The sequence below is a fragment of the Pecten maximus genome, chromosome 7 (assembly GCF_902652985.1).
Source record: "Pecten maximus chromosome 7, xPecMax1.1, whole genome shotgun sequence".
Lineage (NCBI taxonomy): Eukaryota > Metazoa > Mollusca > Bivalvia > Pectinida > Pectinidae > Pecten > Pecten maximus.
The window spans coordinates 13,852,728-13,876,806 of NC_047021.1; the positions used below are offsets into that span (position 1 = coordinate 13,852,728).

Sequence of the window (24,079 nt, forward strand, 5' to 3'; positions counted from 1 at the left end):
CACACAACATATTCAATTCTCTCTCTGTTTTATTCAATTATGCCATTACTTTTAAGTTCATTATCACTGAACACTTCACATTGATACACCTTGATTATATTAAATAGAATATCTAGGGAACAATTTAGGTTCTAGTGTCTAAATCGCCTATGCCAATACAACACATCTAACTACTCCTCTTTACACTCTTACATGCAGTACCATGAGGAACTGACCACTGATGTTCAGTCGAACCCACAGGTGTGCATCCCAGATCCCCACACATACACGGACCCTGGATGAGGATCTGTGTCAATCATGTGCATGAACTGAAATAAGCCACGTTATGTACCATGTTGACAAATTTCCGAGATCTCTGTCCCCACAGCAGTAACATATTCCAAGATTGCGGAAATGCTGGATAAAGACAGAGATACATGAAGCAGTGGCAGTTCCTACACTTCAGGATCATATACAGCTGTAACATCTTCCTTTTGTAAAGGCATAATAAACACTGCTGTAATGTGATATAGGTGATGCTAATGTAAGGAGTTTGTGCTTTTTTAACAATGGAATGCATTTCCGTTCCATATGGTCATTGACCACAAACTTAACTTCCTATATTTTATACTAAATACTAAACACAAATAAGATATAACCGGTACCTTGTTTGATTAAGTCTTCCACTCCATGTGCGAAGGCATTAAATTTGACAACATATAAATCCAAGGGTAGTAATTGTTACTTTTGCCATTGGTTTTTTTTTTTTTGTTTTTTTAATTTCAAATTTTATAAAGGTTCTAATATAAAATTTTAAAAGACCTTCAGCTTGATCAGTAGTTGTAGAAGCCTGTCTATTCAAAATATTTTATAAGTACAGAATGTCAACATAGCTTTGAGAGACATCAGGTTGTAACTAACAGTATAGAACCACTTCTTTAAAAAGCTGAAATCCACAGTACATCCATTTGAAAATAAATAATTATAAATAGTCATGTTTTGTAGAATATCTAACAGCTATGAGATCAAACCTATTTTGGGAGGTAATCTATTATATACATGTATATATATCTTGCTGTTGAAGTGGAGTTCATGTAGAATTAATTCTTTTGAGGGACTGCTTGCAGTAATACCCTACTTTACAGATTCTCAATACAGATTAACTACCCAGGTCTGGTTTCATTAACATTTTTAACTTAAGGAAATTCTTTAAGATTTTCTAACAAAAAACATTAATAGAATTTAAGAAAAATGTCTTGAGTAAGATTTTTCTGGCATCCAATCAAAGCTTTCATATGGAAAATTTTAAGTTAAGAGATGTTGATGAAACTGAGCCATGACAGAGACCTGTATTTTGATTGGCTTGTAATCGGAGAAATCAGAAAGTTACATGTTACAATCTATATGTTATTACTTCATAAAATCTTGTGAATACATATTACAGATGATGTATACGAAGTCTAATCCTCCATTACATTCAGAGAAGTACATAGAAATATGACATACCATACGTCTACAATGATAGCATACAGATCTTACACTCATACTTATCTAAAATACCAAGATATTGCATGTAAAGGTATTGGTAAACTAGGTATTTCCAAAACACAAAATGTTTTATAATTTTCTTTTATCAAATTATCATTTTTATAACCTTAGAGAAGACATACACATCAAAAATTATCAGATTTCAAAAATACCGTCTAGTGGACAAAACTCTTCTTATATTGCTATCAAAATATACAATCATGTACATGGCTAATAAAATACACTGCAGTTCAAAAATTACAATATATATAGATACACAGCTAGAAACTCAACATTAGATACACAATAGGTTTGACACCATCTGCCAAACAAAACAAAACTTGCATTTAAATAATCACTATAGAAAAATCAACAAGATAAAAACAAAACAAAAACAATGTGCATCAAATGATTCAAATCAAACCCTAACAAGCATTACTTGAAGAACTAGTTGTATAGACTTACCATTAGCAAAATTAGTGTAGTTTTAATAAAAATATGTATGTTAGATTGTTTTCAAAACTATTATAATACATGACTACAATTGTAGTTAATGATGGTACAAGAACACTTTTGGTTAAAATATCAGTTTTTGTTGTTTGTTTCAAAAACTTGCATTTTTGCAAGAGTTGTCTCCCTTCTTAGCTGAAAAATTTTACTTGAAATCATCCAGAGTCGAGGGAGAAGGCCAAATATGTTAACCACCTAAAATTTTAAAAGAAAGCTTTCCTGTTGAGGATTTCTTTCATAGTTGAATGTTTGCCACTGTCACAAATAAAATACTAAAGCTTCAGCTAATGAGTAAAAGAGCAACTAGATCAACAAGTATGTGAATAAAACTGGTTTGTTGACAAATAGACAACAAAGTGATTCCACTTCCAAATAATATGAATCTTAAAAACCAATTTCCCATTAGAATAAGAAAAAAATGTGCTATGCAAACGAAAGATCTGTACATTATTTAAGTAGAATCTAAAAGAAATATTTCTCCAAAGAAAATCTTACATTAGAGCTGATTCAAATGATATGATATTGTATACATATGTTAATTAGTTTTAAGATAATAATGATAGATGTAAATTGCATTGTCAGAATATAAAACATTAATTACACTGATGATACATATAAACATTATGTAAACATCCAATATCTACTGCATTGATTAAGTTATCAAACGTGCATTGATCAAGAAAACTTCTAACTTAAAAACACTAATCATGTCAATATAAAGATTATATTACTCTTTTCCATATATTGTTTGTCTACTTGTAAACAATCACGCAATGAAGCTATATGACATTAAAATGCAAACAGCATGAAATATCTGGTAACATGGCTAACTGTAGATACTATCAATACATTTCTCTCCGGATCACAGGCTAAATGTATCTAAGACACTGTACCATACCGTAGATACTGTCAATACATTTCTCTCCGGATCACAGGCTAAATGTATCTAAGACACTGTACCATACCGTAGATACTGTCAATACATTTCTCTCCGGATCACAGGCTAAATGTATCTAAGACACTGTACCATACTGTAGATACTGTCAATACATTTCTCTCCGGATCACAGGCTAAATGTATCTAAGACACTGTACCATACTGTAGATACTGTCAATACATTTCTCTCCGGATCACAGGCTAAATGTATCTAAGACACTGTACCATACCGTAGATACTGTCAATACATTTCTCTCCGGATCACAGGCTAAATGTATCTAAGACACTGTACCATACTGTAGATACTGTCAATACATTTCTCTCCGGATCACAGGCTAAATGTATCTAAGACACTGTACCATCAGTAAATTACCAAGTACAGAACAAATAACTGGTCAGATTTTTTCAACTACGTCTACATATTATCATTTAGTACTGTACCAATATGATATCTTTTCAACATTCATTGCTATTGTGGTTACTGAGGAATGTAATACAATAATATTTCACAAGTTCATATAGATTGCTAAAATTTAAAAAAAAATCTCTATTAAATAAAGAGATTTAACACTAAATAAAAAACACCATGAAAACATTAAATGTACACTGAAAAGATTCATAATGTACAATGAAAATTTTGCAGGTGTATCTCATAATACTAAAGTGTCATGTGTTAATGGTGATATTCTCAGTATCATGGAACAAGATGCGGATAGCTTCTACAAATTTCCTAGTAACATGTGACTTCACATCTTATGTAAATAATGAATATCCTATAAATCCACTCCATTGGATATATTACATCAATTCCTCAGGATTATAGCCAAAGGAGAATTTCTCAAATACACATGTGCTTTGTTTGAAATCTACAACTAAGACTCAGCACCACTCGCGTACAGATGACAGTATCAAACAATCATTAACATATGGGTACAGAGATATGTTGGTATATAGTTGTCAAATTTTAATATTATAATCAAATTTATCTCAAACAAACTCATATGTGCCTCTGACTCAATAATGTCTTGAGGATGACCTTTGACAATATTTTCTCAATATCTAAAATTTGACAGTTGAATTTTTACCATTATATCTAATTACTATTCACAAAAAATATAAACATGGCATTTTGATGCATAATATAATGCCCCTTATTTTACCTGCCATCTTGATTATCACCATTATTTCAGTTTCCTAAATTTTCATTAATTCCTATTTGAGATAACTAGTTTGTTCTACCATATGTAATACTCCCTATGTCATAGACAATGCATGACACTGATTTATAACACTAGTGACATTGTAAATAATGATGTCACACAAGTGTCTTAAAAAAATAATATACATTGTACTTGTATATGCAAATTAACTGGAAGTTTTCCACTTAATTCTTGTTTACGTAATTAATAGAATATTATATTCCTGTTTATATCACAATGAATTTCTAGTTTGATATACATACACACAAATGTATATTGGTATGACACTAAAGGCTTGTGTTGAATAAAATTTATGAATTTGTTTAATAAACTCAATATAACAGTGTCGCTCTGTTACAAAATCCATCATAACATCTATGACATAACGGACATTGGTGGCAGTAGATTACAGGAATCTACTCTATCATAGTCAAATTATCTCTACAAAAGCTCGTACATTATTAGAAAACTGATGAAGATGATCGAGATCTACTCCATCATAGGCAAATTATTTCTACAAAAGCTCGTTCATTATTAGAAAACTGATTAGGATAACCGAGATCTACTCTATCGTATTCAAATTATTTCTACAAAAGCTCAAACATTATAAGAAAACTGATTTAGACTCAGATAACTAGCAAGATATAATACTAAAAGGTAACGAAGCACCAACATTAATGTCACGTAGTGATTATTATCTAAAGCCTAACACTGCTCACTAAAGCTGGGTGGTGAGGTGGCACCGTGGTAACATACATACCTTTCACCTAGACAACTGGGTTTGATTCCACAATCAGAGGTGAAAAGATTAATAGAATCTAACATGGGTCTGTTCCATGGACAGGGACATCTCACCCCAAGTGTAAGAGTTTGGCTAGGTAGCACGGGGCTTGCCGAGTGCTGGCCAGCCAAACTCTTACATGAGGGTTGAGATATCCTTGTGCATGGAAAAAGACCTATCTTTGATTATTTTTCTCACATACTTGCAAGCAAATATAAGTTTTTATGAAAGTTTTTCATAGCGCCATCTTCAATCCTTCTTGGAATGTGCATCAAAATTGATGACGTCATCATTTACGACTTGGTTACTCAACGTTAAATGATGCTGTTACGTTATTGTGAGCAGTGTCATATAGGGCGTGCCGTCTGTCTTTACCCCCCTGTGTGAGATCGATTTATCTTTTCCCTAGCAACCACCGGATAACCCTGTGAAGTATGTGAGAAATCTTGTCCAACCAAATGATTTTCTCCAGGTACACAGGTACCCCCTTCCCTTCAAACTTACACAAGTGATTAGTATAAGCTTACATCACTTGTTAGGCAATTGTTGTAAAATAAACTTCAAAGCTACAGAAATGCTGATATTTTGGAGATGGAAGCTCCATGGGGTGTAAATAATTGTTTGCTTTGATTAATTGAAAATGCTTAAGCCCTTGAAACAAGATCTACTATAACAGTTGTAGTGAACCAGATATTGTACTAGAAATAACTGGTCAACAGGTGACAACAACATTTAACATACAAAAGTAATAAGACACACTGTGTTCACATTTAAAACAAATTTTAAAAAATTTAACGCTTTGCTTCATTGGTTTAGAAATGTTTTTGATTTCTGCTATTAGTGTTTTGTTGAATATTGAAACCCAAAGATAAAAAACATATAGAGTGTTAAATAAATCTATCCATCATGTATGTGGTACCTTTCTACACACTACATATAAACTTGCCTATGCCAACTTTGATGAACTGATCTTTTATCAGTAAATGATGGCAGTAATGATGCCACATTTTGGTTATCAATAGCATTGATAACTACCTACTTACATTAAGCACCATCCTGACTTCAGTCTAACACTCTATCACTTTGTCCAAACAAACTTACTCCCGCCACAGTAACACCAAATGACTGCTGTCAGGACAATGTAAGTTGATAATTTGTTTTTGATTTCTGCTTCATTTTTCTGTACAGCTCTGAAGTTAATTATTAATTCTGTCTTAATATCTCAACCTGTGTCTAACAACAGCATTGACAGAAAATTTACTGTCTACTGAGTAAACAAATATAAAAGAATAAATGGAAACCATATTCTATCATATTATTGTATCACACTTATATCATACTTGTCAACATCATCCCAGCGGTAAGATGGATTTCTAAAGTCCTAATAAGGCATACAACACAGAGTACACATCCTATAAAGTCATCTGGACCTGTACTGTCAATTAGTCATGTCATGTTAAGTATAGTAATTGTTCATTAATTGTATATAATATTTATAGATAGTGTTTATCAAGAGGAAAAAGCATTACTGGTATTATTATAAATGAATGATAGGAAAGCAAATTAGAGGTGCTTCTTTCAAGCAAAATCAAACCTTTTAATTTACTTGTAACAGATGCAGAAATGTGTGAAAACCAGGACGAGATTTTACCTCTGGATATCTGAATTCTAGATGGGTGTTCTTAAGTAGGTGGCCATAGTGATCAACACTGACCAGTTCTGATTACATAAACATCCAATATATATATAAAATCTATATGTTCTAGCCAAATTAAAACTACTTGACTGAACTAGTATATACTGTATATGTTCTAGCCAAATTAAAACTACTTGACTAAACTAGTATATACTGTATATGTTCTAGCCAAATTAAAGCTACTTGACTGAACTAGTATATACTGTATCTTGGTCCCAAACTCTCACTGATGATGAGTGGAGTTTAACTGATATCTTTTCACTAAAAATGAGTATCGGAGGCACCGGTCCACGATGAGTTATCAAAATAGTTTTGTTCTTAATAGAAAAACTGACACATTCATAATAAGTAGCATTAATAAATTCTCTATATGTAGAATGGGGAAAAAAATCTATGTGGATTAAAGTTGGATTTATGAATCAATTTCTATATTTACCATTAAGAATAGAAATCCAAGACAACAAAAATTGACTTGAGAGCTCATTACTTTTAAATACCCTGTTATTTTGAATGAAAAATATGTTCTTAAGCATGGTTGTATATTAAATTATGAGTGTTGAGTACACTGACAAAATTAAACTTAAGTTAGTTCTGAAAAAATGAACTTTCCTTTACACAAAATTAGATACAGAACATAAATATAACAAAAGCAAAAAAAAAAAACAACAAAAAAAAAACACTGAAATGAATGATTGAATAAAAATGTAAGCACTAGGCCAGTTAAGGTCCTAATTAAGAAAAATTTACATAAGATTTTATTTTTCTTTTATTTCAAAACAGAGACTTTAAAAATCTGTTACTTTCATTTTGAATTCCTATTATTGCTCAGTATCACATTTTTACATTAAACTAGGATGTATAATCTAGTTTTAATACACCATATCAAAACATGTTAACACATTAATAATGTATAATACATCATGTCAATACACTCAAATCATCAATTTCCATGATATCAAATAGAGTTTAGAGTATGCTCAGTATTTACAAATACAATAAATCTTCTGTAGACAACATCAAACAACAACAGAATTTGATAAGGATCATGAAAGACAACACAGGTCTTAATTACCCAGTATCTATGTCTGTACATGATCAAACATGAACCTGCATACTTTCCAGAAATAACCTGTTGATTTGTTTAATATTTTTTTTTTTTAAGAAAATATAAAGTTAATTTCATTCCATTTAAGGTATTACTTCAATTGCATATCTATACAGAGAAAAAAAGACAAATTACCAAACTGTGGCTGCATACTGTATAATAGCCTACCATATTTGAATTCTAACTCTGGAAACTGACAAGCACAATGATAATTTAGTCATGTTGATTCTTTTTCCCAAATCAACAGATTTCTTGTCTATCAAAAAGTAAAAATGATAAGAAGAATTATAGGTCCCCCTTTTCATTGCCATTAAAATCTAATCTTTGTTGAAGCAGTGAAATAACTTATTTATATATATTTCGATTTTTCAATGAGAAACTTTTGTTGAACTTTTTTGTCTATGTACTACTGAAATGGGAGATATGCAATTATTTTTATACCTGTTCTTCATTCTTTCAATAATTTTCAATTTTCTTCAATACATTAATGAAGCTTCTATGAATCAATGATGTTTCCTCTTCCTGAGACAAAGATACACAGGTTTTTATCACGATATCTCCAGTCAACTGTCCGTCTCACATGAGGTACAGCAAGATGGACACTGCACACTAATCTCATTCTCCTCTATTCCACGGGCAAATATCTTGATCAACTGACAATGAACTCTGTAAATACAAAAACATACAGAACAGTGCACGTGAAATCAGAGCTTGGAATAAAAAATTAAAGCTTACATATTAGAGATTAAAGTATAAATCAATATTAACCACAATGATATTTTATTGAATGTCAACAAAAGCCAGTGACACATTCAGCAATCACTATAATCATGTGATCAAGTTAGTGTAATACATGTAGTTGTTGTCCAATACAGCATCTATATGCACAACATTGAAGGAGGATCTTACAGATAGTGTGAGACACGAAATCAGCGGTAAATTGCTGGATACAGACCATGATTTTTTTTTTCAAAATTTACTGATATGATCATTTAAACATGTACAAGGTTTACCTTTACACAAACAGTAGAAGTAACAATGTGTACAAGTGTCGTTGCAACGTTTCAAGATCGACTGGTCTCTGTCAAGCTCTGGCTGACTGTGAGCGAAAATCATGTCTAACTGTATGTCTGTGACGAAATGGTAACTTTATATTATCGTTTGATGGGACATTTCGTCTATCAAAATTGAGTGTATACATGTATACACACTGTACCGAATAGGCATTGTTACGTATAATGTTTGTGTAAAGATAAACCTTGTATATATAAAAGATGAATCTAATTAAAGATACTTGAACATGTCCTTACTTTATGTGAAGGTTGGTTGTTTCCAGGATTTCACCATCACAGTTCCATAGACTGATATTAGGGTTGAAAGCATTACCCTGGGAATGGTTGATCCTGGTCAGCCCTGCTGCCCGATTCCCATCCTCCACATCCTCACATTGATCATGTAGGCTTCGGAACCTAAACTCTTTCACTCGGTATACTTGGACAAAGTCGAAGTCAAACTGCAATAATAATTCATGAAAAAACGTATTATGTAAAACGTATTATGTAAAACGTATTATGTATCATATATATATATCAATCATATTCAGTGATAAAAGGGAGACAACTTCTATTACAGTCAAACTTCGATGTTTCAAAGTTCAAGGGACTAACAGAAAAACTTCGAAACAGCACGACTTCAAATTATTCATGGTTGACCATAGATCAATGTTTTCTTGACAATGACCATATCTGTTAACGTTACATGTCCTCAGTGTCTTCGTGTTGATCGTCGTTTGTCAGGCTCACATCGAAAAGTTTAGTTAATTTACCTCAAACACAACAAAACAACAGGCCTATAGGCTTAAACGCTCACCTGCTGTGATTATAGCCCCATATCATTTTTTTACATCCCCCTACGAACCAACTAGAGGCTGATAGCCGCATAGCTGGTGGGCAGTATATTACCAAGGGTCTATCTCAAAGAATGTAAGGTTAAAATTTCTGGAGAATGTGATTCTGGAGATGGCAAAAAATGGTGGAGATCTTGAATGATGTAGTTATTTCAAACACAATGGAAATCCATCTGTGTCCGGTGCTGATCATCCACAGGAAGCTTCAACAAAATTCATCAAGTTTTTGTTTTCATCATTTTCATCATCATCAAAATGTCGAATGCCATGTTTGCAATATTTCGATATATATATACATATTAAGTTGAAGAAGTAATGACATTACAGTACATTGTCAACTTATTGAGGCAATCTAGACAAAATAATTGCCTAATATAATTATTGAAAAAGAAGGTAACAGTGACCTAATTTTGCAATATCAGTTATTGGCATGCATTTATCCTAGATGTCCATTTCTGTTGCCATAATATAATTATTGAAAAAGGTCCCAGTGACCTAATTTTGCCATATTAGCTATCAGCATGCCTTTCTCATCCTAGATGTCCATTTCTGTTGCCCTAATATAATTATTGAAAAAGTAGGTCTCAGTGACCTAATTTTGCAATATTTGCTATTGGCATGCCTTCTCATCCTAGATGTCCATTTTTTTCATCAATTAAGCATTTTATTAATTAAACAAACTATGCATCGGTTACAAAAAATGTATATCACTTTTCAAAGATAAAGCAAAAGAAGTACAATGCACATTTACGTTAACATTTTTATTGCTGAAGACATGTGTTAACATTATGTGCATATAAAATGCGGAATGCCGATTAGTTGGAGAATGCATGATTGAATGACAATCAATTTACATGGATATTTATGTATAAGTTTTAAATGTGAAACTTTGAATATGGGTGAAGACATTGCTAATTGTGTGTGTTTAAAATTGATCCGCTTGTTTAACTGTTCCAGAAAATTTACTCACCGACCGCTGATTTTATGGCGGCGGAGATCATCAAAGACGACTACCGGTATGTTATACCGGAGTTATTAAATGCCATTGTTTCTAAATACAAATTAATCTATAAATTGGGTCTGATTAGTAATTAACCCCATGATTAGGAGTAGACAAAATACGTTATCGTTTTCCCTATTGTCAGTCAGGGCATTTGTGGGAGAGGTGTGAAATCTCGCCACAGGGGTCACGACAAACACCTGTCCAGTGTTCAGTACAGGTAAATTTTTTGTTCGAATCATGAGATGTCAATTACCTATAATATCATAGCTGACGGTCCATGAAAAAAGTTTGATACATCGAAAACTTTGATTTGTAAAAATTCGAATCATACACAGGTTCATTAGTAGCGTTATATTGTGAGGAAATTCGGGACCAAGCAAAAAGTTTGATACAGTGAGAAATTTGAATCAACGAAGTTTGAATCATCGAGGTTTGACTGTATATTAAAATAATAATTTTAAAAAATGTTCATCATCATAGGCTTTGTGTTAGGATCTTTCAATCCAAATCTAATTTGTTAAGTGAATCAGATTTCAAAACTTTGATCAGAAAGACCAAATCAATGCTTCTTGTGATAAAAATATAATATTGAATGTGTTACACAATTTCCCTGTGATGTGCCGTGAACTTTCTGTGGTACTCACATGATCAGCATTTTTATCTTGACATCGTAATAAGTGTTTTAGGAATTTAGCCCTTGAACAATCAGATATAATCATCAAATCTGTTGTTCCATCTCCCAAATGTGCCCCTGGGGCCATTCCATAGGGCGTTAAAGCATTACGACAGCTCATGGTGAAGCTGCTTAGCACCTTAAATCGACCCCTGATTCTGTGCCAGCCATCTGAACCTGCAACAGGAAACATTTGTGAATGATAACAAATTGAATCAAAATCAAAGTACCAAATGTTATCTTATCCATCATTTTGCACTAAGTACTTATTTTTTTCACCTGTGAAATGCATATTTGCCCTATATATAGGTATTGATTTAATTAATGTTTTAAGTTTCCACTTCAAAATGGGACAAGAAGCTTAAACTAAACATTCTGGTATGACTGTTGCTAACCCAGATTGTAAATGAATACAATCTGACATAAATCATCTACAATATGTTTGCCTGTTAATTTCTACCTCCTGTAATGAGAGGAAATCTATCATTAATTCTTTTCCCAAATTCTACTAACCAGGCCCATCACTAGACACCGCTGACATATTTCTGGTGGGCACCATGTCCTCTTCTCTCATCTGAGAAAGACGGCATTCGTTGCATCTACAAAAACAAGATATCATGTTTTCATATGAAGAAGATATGTAAGGAGGATGATGCATCATTTCCAGAAATAACTTAAACCATCAGGGTAGCTGTCGGTATAAACCAACCATTTAAAATCATGAGAGTTCATTACTAATATTTCTCTCTAGATACATTCTCTTATTTTGAGAACTATTATTATGTTTATTTGTTGGTAAACATTTCTGGCATTACAAAATTTTGACATAACAAGACTGAAACAACAAAATACCTACCCAGAAACACACGGAGTCTTGTCCCGGGGGCTTGTATCTGAATTAGGTGATAACAGTATGGATACCTCACCTTCGTAAGATTTGTTGCCGAGAAATTTCTTCACACCTAAAAGGAGAAGAGCAACCAACTATTAAATCAGTTTCAAGCTACCCGAGAGCCACCATTTATTGATGTTGGGCTAACAAGCTGACAATTATTAAGTCAAAGACTTGCAACAAAGCGTTTGTAAAATGTATATCTGGATGCACTGTACCCTGAAAACAATTAAATTTAGCAAGAGGCCAAAGGAGTCTGAATTGGTCATCTGCGTCTAATGTAACTTTACTCAGCTGATTACGACATTATGCAAATATAAAATATTGAGATAAAACATAAGTAAGAATACATTGAGTCATCATTTAAAGATTTTAGTGCATTTCCAAATTGCGACCTTTAAAGTAGGTCAAAGTCATTCATTGGAACAAGCTTGATATCCATTCATCTCAGCATGATACAGGTCCAATATTAGGCCTCTGAGCCTCTAGGTTATTAATAAGAAGTTGTCATAAAGGGAGACAGACAGACAACAGATGTCGCACCAAAGCATAAGTTCACTTGCCCTTATTTTGCTACTCTAGCTCATTACCTGATACATGGTATCGCTTTGGTCCCATCCATCTATTCTTTTCACTGTCTTTCAACATGTCACCATAGTACCCATAGGACAACATGGTCACATTGTAACGCATCAGTTGTTCTGCTGAGTACACCCCAGCTACATCCAAACCTGTACTGTCACCTACATAAATACAATTATACATTACATCCAATCCTGTACTGTCACCTACATAAATACAATTATAGATTACATCCAATCCTGTACTGTCACCTACATAAATACAATTATAGATTACATCCAAACCTGTACTGTCACCTACATAAATACAATTATACATTACATTCAATCCTGTACTGTCATCTACATAAATACAATTATAGATTACATTCAATCCTGTACTGTCACCTACATAAATACAATTATAGATCACTGTAAAAGTACATATTTCAGCAGTAATCCAATTTTAGTGATTTGCTAAATTATGATCAAAAAATACTTTTTTTTTTAATATTTATTATCAAGGCAATTATTTTGGGTTCACTTTTGTATAAATTCAGTGATGCACTAAAATTTGAGTGCCTTAAAATAAAAAAAATATTCACAGGTACTGTAATTTAAATCACATCTCCCAACAGGATAATATAATGAAGGTATTTAGCAAATTAAAACTGTATGAAGTGCACCCAGACAGGCAAAAGGTCAAAGATGGAATAGTTTTATACCTACCGACAATGATGTGGAGAGCAGAGGTCACTGGGTCATTGATACCAATGGTCGTGTAAACAACGGCATCGGTTGATCCTGTCAAACACAGTAAAGACAATGGTAAATGTAATAATACCACAGAAAAATTCCTTGGAGAAAAAGGTCCCTTAACTTCAACAATGTAGGTCCGAGTCTCATTATATATTGTGTCTATCATCATTGTATTATAAGAAAGATGTCATATAATTTGTCTTTCCAATCAGGAATCACTTGTTAACATGTCGAATAGCTTATAGATAAGTTGTAATCTACATGACATATAATCTCTCGATCTCCTGAGTTAGATGACTCATTTGATCATAGTGATAAGACTCACCAGCTGGGATGACTCCAATACGAAGCTCTGGTGATGCTGGTACCTGGTCTTTACACTGCGGTAGCCCCAATTCCCTGTTCTTTCGATCTATCAGACCATTAAGTAACTCAGCAAACATGCCGTCACCTCCCACACATATCACACTGTTAGATAAACATGAGTCAGTAGAGGTAATGAAGCAGTTTTTCTAATTCTTCTATCTCAATTTCAATATGATTTAGCAGTGACTTACATAAAATACCTAGATGTTAACTTATAAGTCACTGAACAAGAAAATCTACCATATACAGTCTTAATACACACAAACTACTGGTAAAATAAAGAGATGTTTACAAATAGCTCCGCAATAGTCTTGTTCTTGGGTATATTTCTGTAAACATGTTCTATAGCAAAAAACAAAATTCAAATCTTAATACAAGATGGATTTATAAATTCTATCAAAATAGATAAAACAAATGCGGGAAAAGAAGGAATCTTAAGCCTTGTACAAATATTTATATTTAACAGTTCATAATTTTTAAATTTTCATGACATGATTTCAGATGAAGACAGCTGTGACCATAAATCCCATCATCCCAAACCAATTGTGTATAATTGTATATAACTCACCCATCCACACGGGATAAGTCGTAGGTCTGTAGAATATCTCTGGCATGGTTCTGTCTCTGGGTAACTATAAAACAATCACGCATTACTTATTTTACAGTGTAATAACACCATCAGGCCATCTTATCTAAGTGCCTGATATAATGACAAGCAAACATCACTCATCAATACTGAGACATACACCTCAGATACATTTATCACTTTTGGTTTTAATATTTGATTGTTAACGTCCTATCAACAGCTATGGTCATTCAAAGACAGCCCCCACTGTGTACTAGACGCACGTCCTATCAACAGCTATGGTCATTCAAAGACAGCCCCCACTGTGTACTAGACGCACGTCCTATCAACAGCTATGGTCATTCAAAGACAGCCCCCACTGTGTACTAGACGCACGTCCTATCAACAGCTATGGTCATTCAAAGACAGCCCCCACTGTGTACTAGACGCACGTCCTATCAACAGCTATGGTCATTCAAAGACAGCCCCCACTGTGTACTAGACGCACGTCCTATCAACAGCTATGGTCATTCAAAGACAGCCCCCACTGTGTACTAGACGCATGCAGGTGGTGAGTGTGTGCATGGCTTTTGTAAGGTTGCAATATAATTTAATTTAAGTGGTAACAATAAATCATTTTCGAAAAACAATTGTTTTCTTTTTTTTTTATATATTTTTTATATCCAACTACATAGTTTGTTTGTTTTTGTTTAACGTCCTATTAACAGCCAGGGTCATTTAAGGACGTTGCAGGTTTGGGAGGTGGAGGAAAGCCAGAGTAACCGCAGAAAATTCACCGGGCTACGGTCAATACCTGGCAACTGCCCCACGTAGGTTTCGAACCTGCAACCCAGAGGTGGAGGGCTAGTGATAAAGTGTCGGACACCTTAACCACTTGGCCACTGCGGCCCCTCCCAACTATATAGTGTTAAAAGAAACTTTAAAATATCAGTATATTCTCATATCATGATTACTTATGGATACAAGTACACAGAAATGTATCTGATAATATAGCTTTATGAACAGCTTTTAAATCATTCAAGGTAGCAAAAGATTTTATAAGAAGAATGCTTTCTGCAGCAATATGCAACTGAGTTAACAAATCAAATCAGTCCAATGAATATTAATTGAGTGTGTGATATATCATGTCTTCTCATCATATAGTAAAACATAATTGCCTCTTCCAGCACCTCAGGTTAAACATGATTTTAGCATACTTTAGAAGGCATTACTGTAATATTCAGCAGATTTTTCAAATTTAACTTACTGATGACATCTGTACGAATGCCTGCCATTTCAAACAATGGTGCCACCTTCTCAGAATAAATTTTTGGTCCACGTCTCTTCCCTCCAAAAGGGTTCACAAATACCAACAGGCTCTCTGGTCTTGGCAAACCTGTAATAAACAGATACATAATACAAAAAAACTTGTTTGCATTTTCCTTAGAAAATAATCTATTTAATATTTTTCAAGAAAATAATTTAAATGATATTTATCATTCTGGTAGATCAGTGCTAAAACATTTTAACAATTTTTCATTAAATTTTAAAATGAATTAGACACTAATTCACCCCTTCCTTGGTATGCTGTGCCAAAACATGAATCTATATTCTGAAATATGACATTTTGAACAAAACGTTAAACAAGAAATCAAAAAGTAGTTATAATTAGAGCTAAATATAACCCTGTTTTTAATATTATGTTCCTGGAAGAATTCAACAATAATATACCAAGTTTGTCGATGGCATTCCTGATTCTGAACACCCATTGTTGACAGAGGTAGGCTTCCTTGCTGGTAAACGTGATTGTTTTCACCTTCCATTTGAAGCGAGATGACCGTTTGACATAGTTGAGAGTAAATGACTGTGGCTTGAGAGGCCGCATTTCAATATAGACCGGTGACCCATGGTTGCGTTGGTCTTGGTTCAAGTCATCAGTGTACGACTTTCCATAGGTTGGATTTACACATAGTATCTCCTTCACTGGAACACAATGGGCAAAATGACCTGGGGAAATACAAACATACAATAATATCAGGGTATAGGGAGAACAATATGGTATGTATTGGAAGTGGCAATGGCATGGTCTTGAAACAGCAGTATCGATAATTTTGGCTATTTCTTTTCCATGTTAACAGAAAAAAAAAAAAATTTTGTAATTTATATTTTATTCAGTTAAACATATATTATCAACAAACACAAGACATCTACATTTTATGGTCATTCACACCTTTCAGCACTGATGTGTATTTCTATTATAATTTACTACGCACAAGCTTACACACACACATACACACCAACACACACCCATTCTCGCCCCCCAGAGTCTGCTAAGCTACGCAAGCTACGCTATACCGAGTGACATATGAAACGAAGGGAAGTAACTCTGATGAATGAGAATGACACACCCCACGCAAACACCTTCCCACACACATGAATGTTCTAGTACATATACATACATGTACACAATACTATACACATATACATGTTCATACGTACTACAGATAGTCATATACTAACTATTGCATATGACAATGAGCACACATGCTTTACTACACATAAATGTACTATTTTGATATCCATCCATTGGCATGTACACACAGCACTTACATGAAAACATATCCACATACCGCACCTACTACAACTCAAATATACCCATACAAGTGCACACATACTACACATGTTGTATATATTATTGTATACATACATATATAAGAAAATGCATATTAAACACACATTCTGTTTCTATTATCCTGCTATTCATCCATGTACAGACAAACAGACAGACATACACACAGCCAGACAGATACATAAACCAACACCAACCTACTTAGACAGAAAGATACAGACAGACTAAACAGAGACACAGACATATACAGAAAGACTGACAGACATACACACAGACAGACAGATACATAGACTAACAACACCAACCTACTTAGACAAAAAGACACAGACAGACTAAACAGAGACACAGACATATACAGAAAGACTGACAGACATATACAGACAAACAGATACATAGACTAACACCAACCTACTTAGACCGAAAGACACAGACAGACTAAACAGAGACACAGACATACAGACAGTATTGACATACATAAATAGAAAGATAAATAGACAAAACAGGGAGAGAAAGGGGATGGAAAAATCACAATATATTATCAGAGCAACAAAGCAAAATTATTGACCAGTTTAGTGTTTTAGCGCCTAGGAGACATGTCAGTTAAATATATTATGAAATGAAAGCTATAACCTAATTAATTTTTCTGTTAACAGAAAAATCATGGATAATGAAAATCCAATCATTAGAAAAGCAAAAGGGACTGCATGCTAGACCACAAGATTGATGTATAAATTGATTTTCATTAAGTTATTTTTAAAACTTTATCATGGAAACAGGAAGATTAAGGTTTTTGCTAGTTAGTTTCCAAGGCATAGGAAAATATGGGGGAAAAAAACAAAAAAACTCAACTTGACTATTAAAATGTGGCAAAATATTAATCTTCCATTTTAGTTTCACAAATTAATCTTGAACAATTTTTAAGATGTAGGCATCATGATCAGGGTACCCCCCCCCCCCCCCCCTTTTTGATGCAGAGCCCTAATTACAATTCATAAAATATATATATATATATAGTTCAACTTGATGGTGACATTGTGTATCGCTTAAATATGTAAACATAAATGACACAACAAGACAATTCCGGTTGAATATCGCTAACGTTTTCAAGCCGTGTACCGTTTATATATATATATATGTATCGGAAAAGAATGTTGTACATGATTGCATGATGCTCTGATTATTGTACCAGAGGTCTGACAAGCTTTTTTTTTTTTTTTTTTTAATTTATGTATCATGTAATTAAAAGGAAGTCAGTACAGCATGGGCAATGTTTTTGGTAAAGACGACTTGTTTGTTTGCTGCATTTATTGCCCTGTGAATAATCATGATCAGGGTTAAGAGAACAAGGTGGGGTCTCCTTGTAGTTATTGATGACAACCTTTTCATCAATGAACAACATACAAGAGGCCAGTGATCACATGCCATCCAGAGCAATTAGGGTCAATTAATAAGGGCACAAACACAACAGCACATGTACAGAGTAGCCAGCTTCTCGGCTTCTGGAGAAATACAAACTGACAAGGGTAGGGAATGTCAAACCATGTATCTTCACCCAACTGAGCTATCATGGCCCCCTTTACAGCATACAGACAAATATAACACCACACCACATTTCCTTTAGTTTTATGGCCAGGGGCATGTGCAAATCTACTGAATTAAACATTAACCCTCAGGTACTATCTAATGAGATGCTTGTACGCTTTAATGCAATTATGTATTAATATAAGCAGTATGTTTTATCACCATTAACTTTAGTATATTTACTGACTGTATAGAATGACTCATTGGGTGTATTTAATTATTCTAAATTTGTTTTATTTTTACAATTTTAATTTTAAAATTCTAGTTTTCATGCCCCACATAACAGATCTAGACTACAGCTACGTTTACATGTACATGATTGTACCCATATGCATGTAGCCAATTATATAATAGGAAATACTTTTACATACAGCTGACTGATTATACATTAAAATTGTCCTCCAGATCTAGACATGCACATGATTGTATCACTAGCTGTATCCTGTTGCACAGGGTATCAATAGGAACAGGGACTATGTATACACAGTAATTCAATATATTGATCCCTCTGATGCTTTATTGAAAATAACATATAGCAACTTTATAACACTAATTTAAAAGTAAAAATAGATGGCAATATATATACCAGTATATGTATCAGTCTACACCAGGATAAAATGTGTAAAGGCAATCCCATATACATGTATTTTTTAACAAATTTTATGGTAGAACTATACATGTGTGTATCTCATTAACATTGCGTATACATTACTAGTCCATAAAGTTTATTTGAAAAGCTTTTCCTGTATAAACACAAAGGAAAAATACAATGTTTACACAAGGCACATATATCTAACTTTAACTATCTAATTTAAACACTACCCATATATGATTTATACGTCAGCAGGCCAGGGTCAACATATGGATCAAGAAATCAATACTATCTTGTCAGGAACATACAACATTTTTGCATTTATATAAAGGGTTTAAATACAATGAACATGTAGTTTCAGTTGATAATCCATATTTTGTTAACACCATATTACAACATAAGTTTCGGTTATTAAATGTAATTTCTGTTTTATACCACATATCCCTTGACAATTACTATTAGCCTTCTAAATATATACCAGCCGGCACCTTGTATGAAACATTTCATCAATATTTAATCATATAAGGGTCTACTGTAGTTAGCACTGACAGCATGGTTCATTATCAATATATCCAAATTTAAAGTTTGCTGGATATATATATACTGTATATATATATATCGGGTATACAGCTGTTTATGATAGGTGAAGTACGTAGTATAAGCGACAGTACAGATAAATCAATCTGTCATGATCATATTGCTGAACCTATCTAGATCTACATTTACATTATAAAGGACACAAAACATCAAACAAGATTACATAAATTAAACTTATAGTAGAGAACAAACACTTTGTCAACATGGTAGACTAGATATGTACATGTATATACAATGTATGTATCTACTATCTAATTATGCCAATGTAGCATTTATTCCTTTAACCGACAACAGACAAATTTAAAAGGCTAATGAAAACTGTGTGTAATAACTCATTTTTATATGATATTGACGCACAAATATGGATTATTAAAATCAATGATTCCAACATATGTGGAAATAAATCTTAGTCATTTTAATAACATTTTGTTTGATTCTGTTCTTGGAATTACATAATCTAACCTTTTTCAATTATTGGGTAATCTAACCTTTTTCAATTATAAGGTAATCTAACCTTTTTTAATTATTGGGTCTGGTAAAGCTGATTTACAGACTGTAGAGTGTTGATACGAATAGCTGGAGATTTCCTCCATTGAGATTTTATCGTCATCTGATCTATACTTCATTCTAAATCATAATCAAGACTAACTTCTCCCTGTTTGGTTCTCACATAAAAAAGCCATCCAATGGCATCATCATAATTCAAGAAGGCATACTAGTAACTAACAGGAAAATAATCAACATGAAAAATCAATTGCATGCACACATTAACTACTTTAGGTCATGAGTACCAAGTTTCATAAATATTCAGTGAGAGAGTAACAAGGACTTTGGACAACTAATGTCTGCAGTGTTGAGATAACACTCCATCCCATTACCTAATTTCAGATTCATTTACTATCATTATGATGTTTATTGTCAATTTCATTCAATGCCATTTTATTATTTTTTTTTTTTTTTAGCTATATAGGGATACAGACACTCTTTGTTACATTTAATCAGGATATTGTAATTTGCTTGGGCATTGATCATGACTACTTTTAAACATATTTCTTTTTATTCCTTTTGTTTTTCCATGGTTACAAAGAAATATCAAAAACGAAATTTCATTGATAGCAAATGGCACAATTAGTATATCAAAAACGAAATTTCATTGATAGCAAATGGCACAATTAGTATGTCAACAAATATTGTGAAGATCAGTTGAACAGATTTCAATATACAGTGCTGGGGAAAACCTTGGCTTGCAAACACTTAATTTGTATTTCTGACTTTTTATTTCCATGGTAACAGATCTAGAAGCATAGAAATGATACTTTGCATGAGCAAGAAGCATATACAGATTGTCAGAACTGTGTCCAAATTATGGTTGAGATTAGTTGAATGGTTTTAGATTGCAATTTTAGTCTGGATGCAGAGACAAATGGATGCATGGGTTGAGCCCAATTGTGAGGGATAATATATTTAACTTTGCTATATTACTTTCAGCAACAACCTTTATTTTGACAAATTGTAATATATTGTGACCGGCTGGTCCAAGTTGTGTGATATCTGGAATAAGATATGAAATTAGGAAAAGTGGTCGAGTACTATATGTATACATGCTCTTTACTGGAGACTGTTGATCAATTGTCAATAAAAATTTAGAATAATCCTGTGTTTATCTTTTACTTTTACATGATAATTTTCATAGGGAATATTATTATGATGGTCACGTTAATCATTTCAGTGCAAGCACATGTACATGTACTATTAGGTACTAGCCTTAAGCTTGTCTGTCGTTATGTACATCCAATTCACGGGTATGATAATTAACAGACGAGGCTTAGTAGACCATGTACATGTGTTGGCATAGTACATAGTGTAGCGTATCCACTAGCTATCATTGTGTGAATTAATTTGCCATTAAATAATGTATAGCAAAATTTACTGTTTAAGCGATTTTGGCTATTTTTAGAAACAAATCCATAATCCAATGCAACTGCAGCAATCTAGGCATATAATTATATAATATGCGCGTTAGTATCACATGCATGCAATTTGGAAGTTTTCCCCAACCTAATTATCTGACTACGATGTAAAAAGCGCCAAATGTTTTTGCTCACTTTAACAGTAGCAAAGCATTCACTTTTATATCAGCATCGTAACTTCCACCACCTGTCACTATTATTCTAATAACATATTACTGTAGCCTAACATTAAAAATCTTTCTGTATCGTCCAAACGCCAGATCTAGACACTATATTTCATGACATGGGCAGTCAGATGACGGGTCGTTTCGCTCTAAATCCCGTTCGCCCTAAGGGTCGTTTCACCCTAAATCCCGTTCGAAAAGTTTATAAAGGCGAAACAACCTACTAGGGCGAACGGGATTGAGGGAGAAACGACCCGGATTTCAGGACATCGATCTCGTCTCCTCGTAACTTCCTTAAAGTAAATCAATGAACGGACCGGATTATCACCAATTCCATGCACACACATATTTATACTATTTTACATAAGTTTGCTTTAATAACATTGCCGCATTCCTATTATGAAGATGACCAGCGTAGCTCAGCTTGACAGGTAAGACCCGACTGACAGCAATAACTGACCTGAGACCAAATCTTTGTTTACATTTTTCCTCTTGCGGTTTTCAGTCACTTACGAAATAATGGCTCCTCCTGTTGGCATTTTGCTGGTTGCCGATTATAGATGTTTTCCCAGAAAATGTGTGTCGGAGTGAGTTTGACCTGGTGAGCTGCGCCATGGATCTCTAGTGTGGATTGGAAAGTCGCATTTTCGTCGTCTTCTGCCATTTCATCTCCAATGTCTTTTCTGTAGATCAATACGCATGCGTACAATATATCACTCGTCACAAGTAAGTGAACCACCAATTCGGGTCAGTCGGTGCAATATTGTACTCACGGTGTATTATACCTAACTGAACCACAAATATAGATTCAACCCGTGCAATATTTAATAGTCTTGTAGAAGAGTAAATGATGGCGGAAATAATAACATTTATTAGGACAAAAAGGCATTCAGGCATATAAACAAAATAAGTGGTGCAGTCACAAAATGTTACCGTTACAAATTATTGTTCGCAGAGTTAAAGGGACTTTAAAGGGACCAAATGGTTAGATTTTCATTTTATAACGTGTGAAACTAACGTTTAAAATTATGTATAAGAATTAAAAGTATGTAAAAGCTATGTACTTTATGTTAATTATTAAATTTAAAAGTGTCCGTAACATTTTCTTTTGTTTAATCCAAATGATCACAGTAATATAACTTTGTTTGACTAAGAAAGTTGTTAAAGATAAACGATTGTCATAATATATATACTGAAAGATAAAGATACGCAACTCAACTTCACAGCTTAATAAAATAATGAGTAAATAACCTAAATGTGGAATACAATAGTTAAGTTCGATTATTTGACAATTAGCATTCAAAATTAACCCCGTATGTAAATGCATGAGGAATCTGGACAGACATTCAAAATTAACCCCGTAAGTAAATGAGTAATCTGGACAGAACGAAGGAGCACATTCGTATTGAGCGACACTGTAGGTTAAAGATGAATGTTTCTTGAAGACGGTCGTATAAATGTGTTTTTTAGTCGATCGAAGTGAGGTGGGGTGCCGTTTCTCTCGGGGCGGAGTTGCCAACAACATACTGCAGTTTACACCGTACACAGTAGACCAATGGGAAAAAAATGTAAAATTCACATTTTCTATGCAAGCGTTTGTGACTGAACTATCGCCCATTTAAAGGGTGTTCAGAATCTTCTTTTGCCCTGGACATAAGGTGTAGTTAACTTCTTCTTTTTCATAGACAGAAAACTGTTTTCTTTAATACTTTTACCTTGTCGGCCAGAGAATTCCAGCAGAGTAGAAAAAGTTGAAGATTCTGGGCCTTTGACATTTTTTCGAAACAAAGCTTTGACCTGGTCTAGTAGTAGTAGGGTTGTTTTGTATGAAAAATTCAATGAGATCTGACGAAGATTTGCCATTAAATACATTAAAAGCATAGTTAAGCCTAAGTCGAGTGACTCGCTCGCCAACATTAAGGAGGGTCATGATTGCTCGAGTTCAGCAAATGTTAGTTTGTTTCTCTGGTGTCTAGACCGAAATGATATAATACAGAAATTGATTATGACTATAGATTGTCTTGTTTTAAATTCGACTTTTGCTATAGTAACACTCCAATAAGTACATCAGTCAGACGTATTACATGGG

The 24,079-nt window shown here is 33.5% G+C and overlaps 1 protein-coding gene across 2 annotated transcripts; it reads right to left on the reverse strand.

Annotated features, from left to right (window-relative positions):
- Window positions 1–11: 11 nt before the first annotated feature.
- Window positions 12–22,665, reverse strand: LOC117331678 (ceramide kinase-like). Of its 2 annotated transcripts, XR_004533625.1 has the most exons (13): window positions 22,504–22,665; window positions 16,189–16,464; window positions 15,725–15,853; window positions 14,461–14,524; window positions 13,852–13,994; window positions 13,497–13,571; window positions 12,798–12,950; window positions 12,172–12,277; window positions 11,829–11,914; window positions 11,287–11,492; window positions 9,044–9,246; window positions 2,910–8,399; window positions 12–2,842 (listed from the first exon to the last, which is right to left on the reverse strand). XR_004533625.1 is itself a non-coding variant. In XM_033890510.1 (12 exons), exons 1-12 carry the CDS (start codon window positions 22,652–22,654, stop codon window positions 8,297–8,299), a joined length of 1,695 nt encoding a protein of 564 aa, XP_033746401.1. In that variant the 5' UTR covers window positions 22,655–22,665; the 3' UTR covers window positions 12–8,296. The 2 variants fall into 2 exon arrangements, 1 of the variants encoding a protein (XP_033746401.1); XM_033890510.1 differs by having other exon boundaries at window positions 12–8,399.
- Window positions 22,666–24,079: the final 1,414 nt, after the last annotated feature.

Bases quoted from the DNA above. Each gene is read 5' to 3' on its own strand.
- LOC117331678 (XM_033890510.1), bottom strand. From the start codon at position 22,654: ATGGCAGAAGACGACGAAAATGCGACTTTCCAATCCACACTAGAGATC. The intron at 13,995-14,460 runs GTGAGTTATATA...TTTATCTAACAG, and splicing joins GACTTATCCCGTGTGGATGG to TGTGATATGTGTGGGAGGTG. The intron at 8,400-9,043 runs GTAAGGACATGT...TTGTATTTACAG, and splicing joins ACAACCAACCTTCACATAAA to AGTTCATTGTCAGTTGATCA.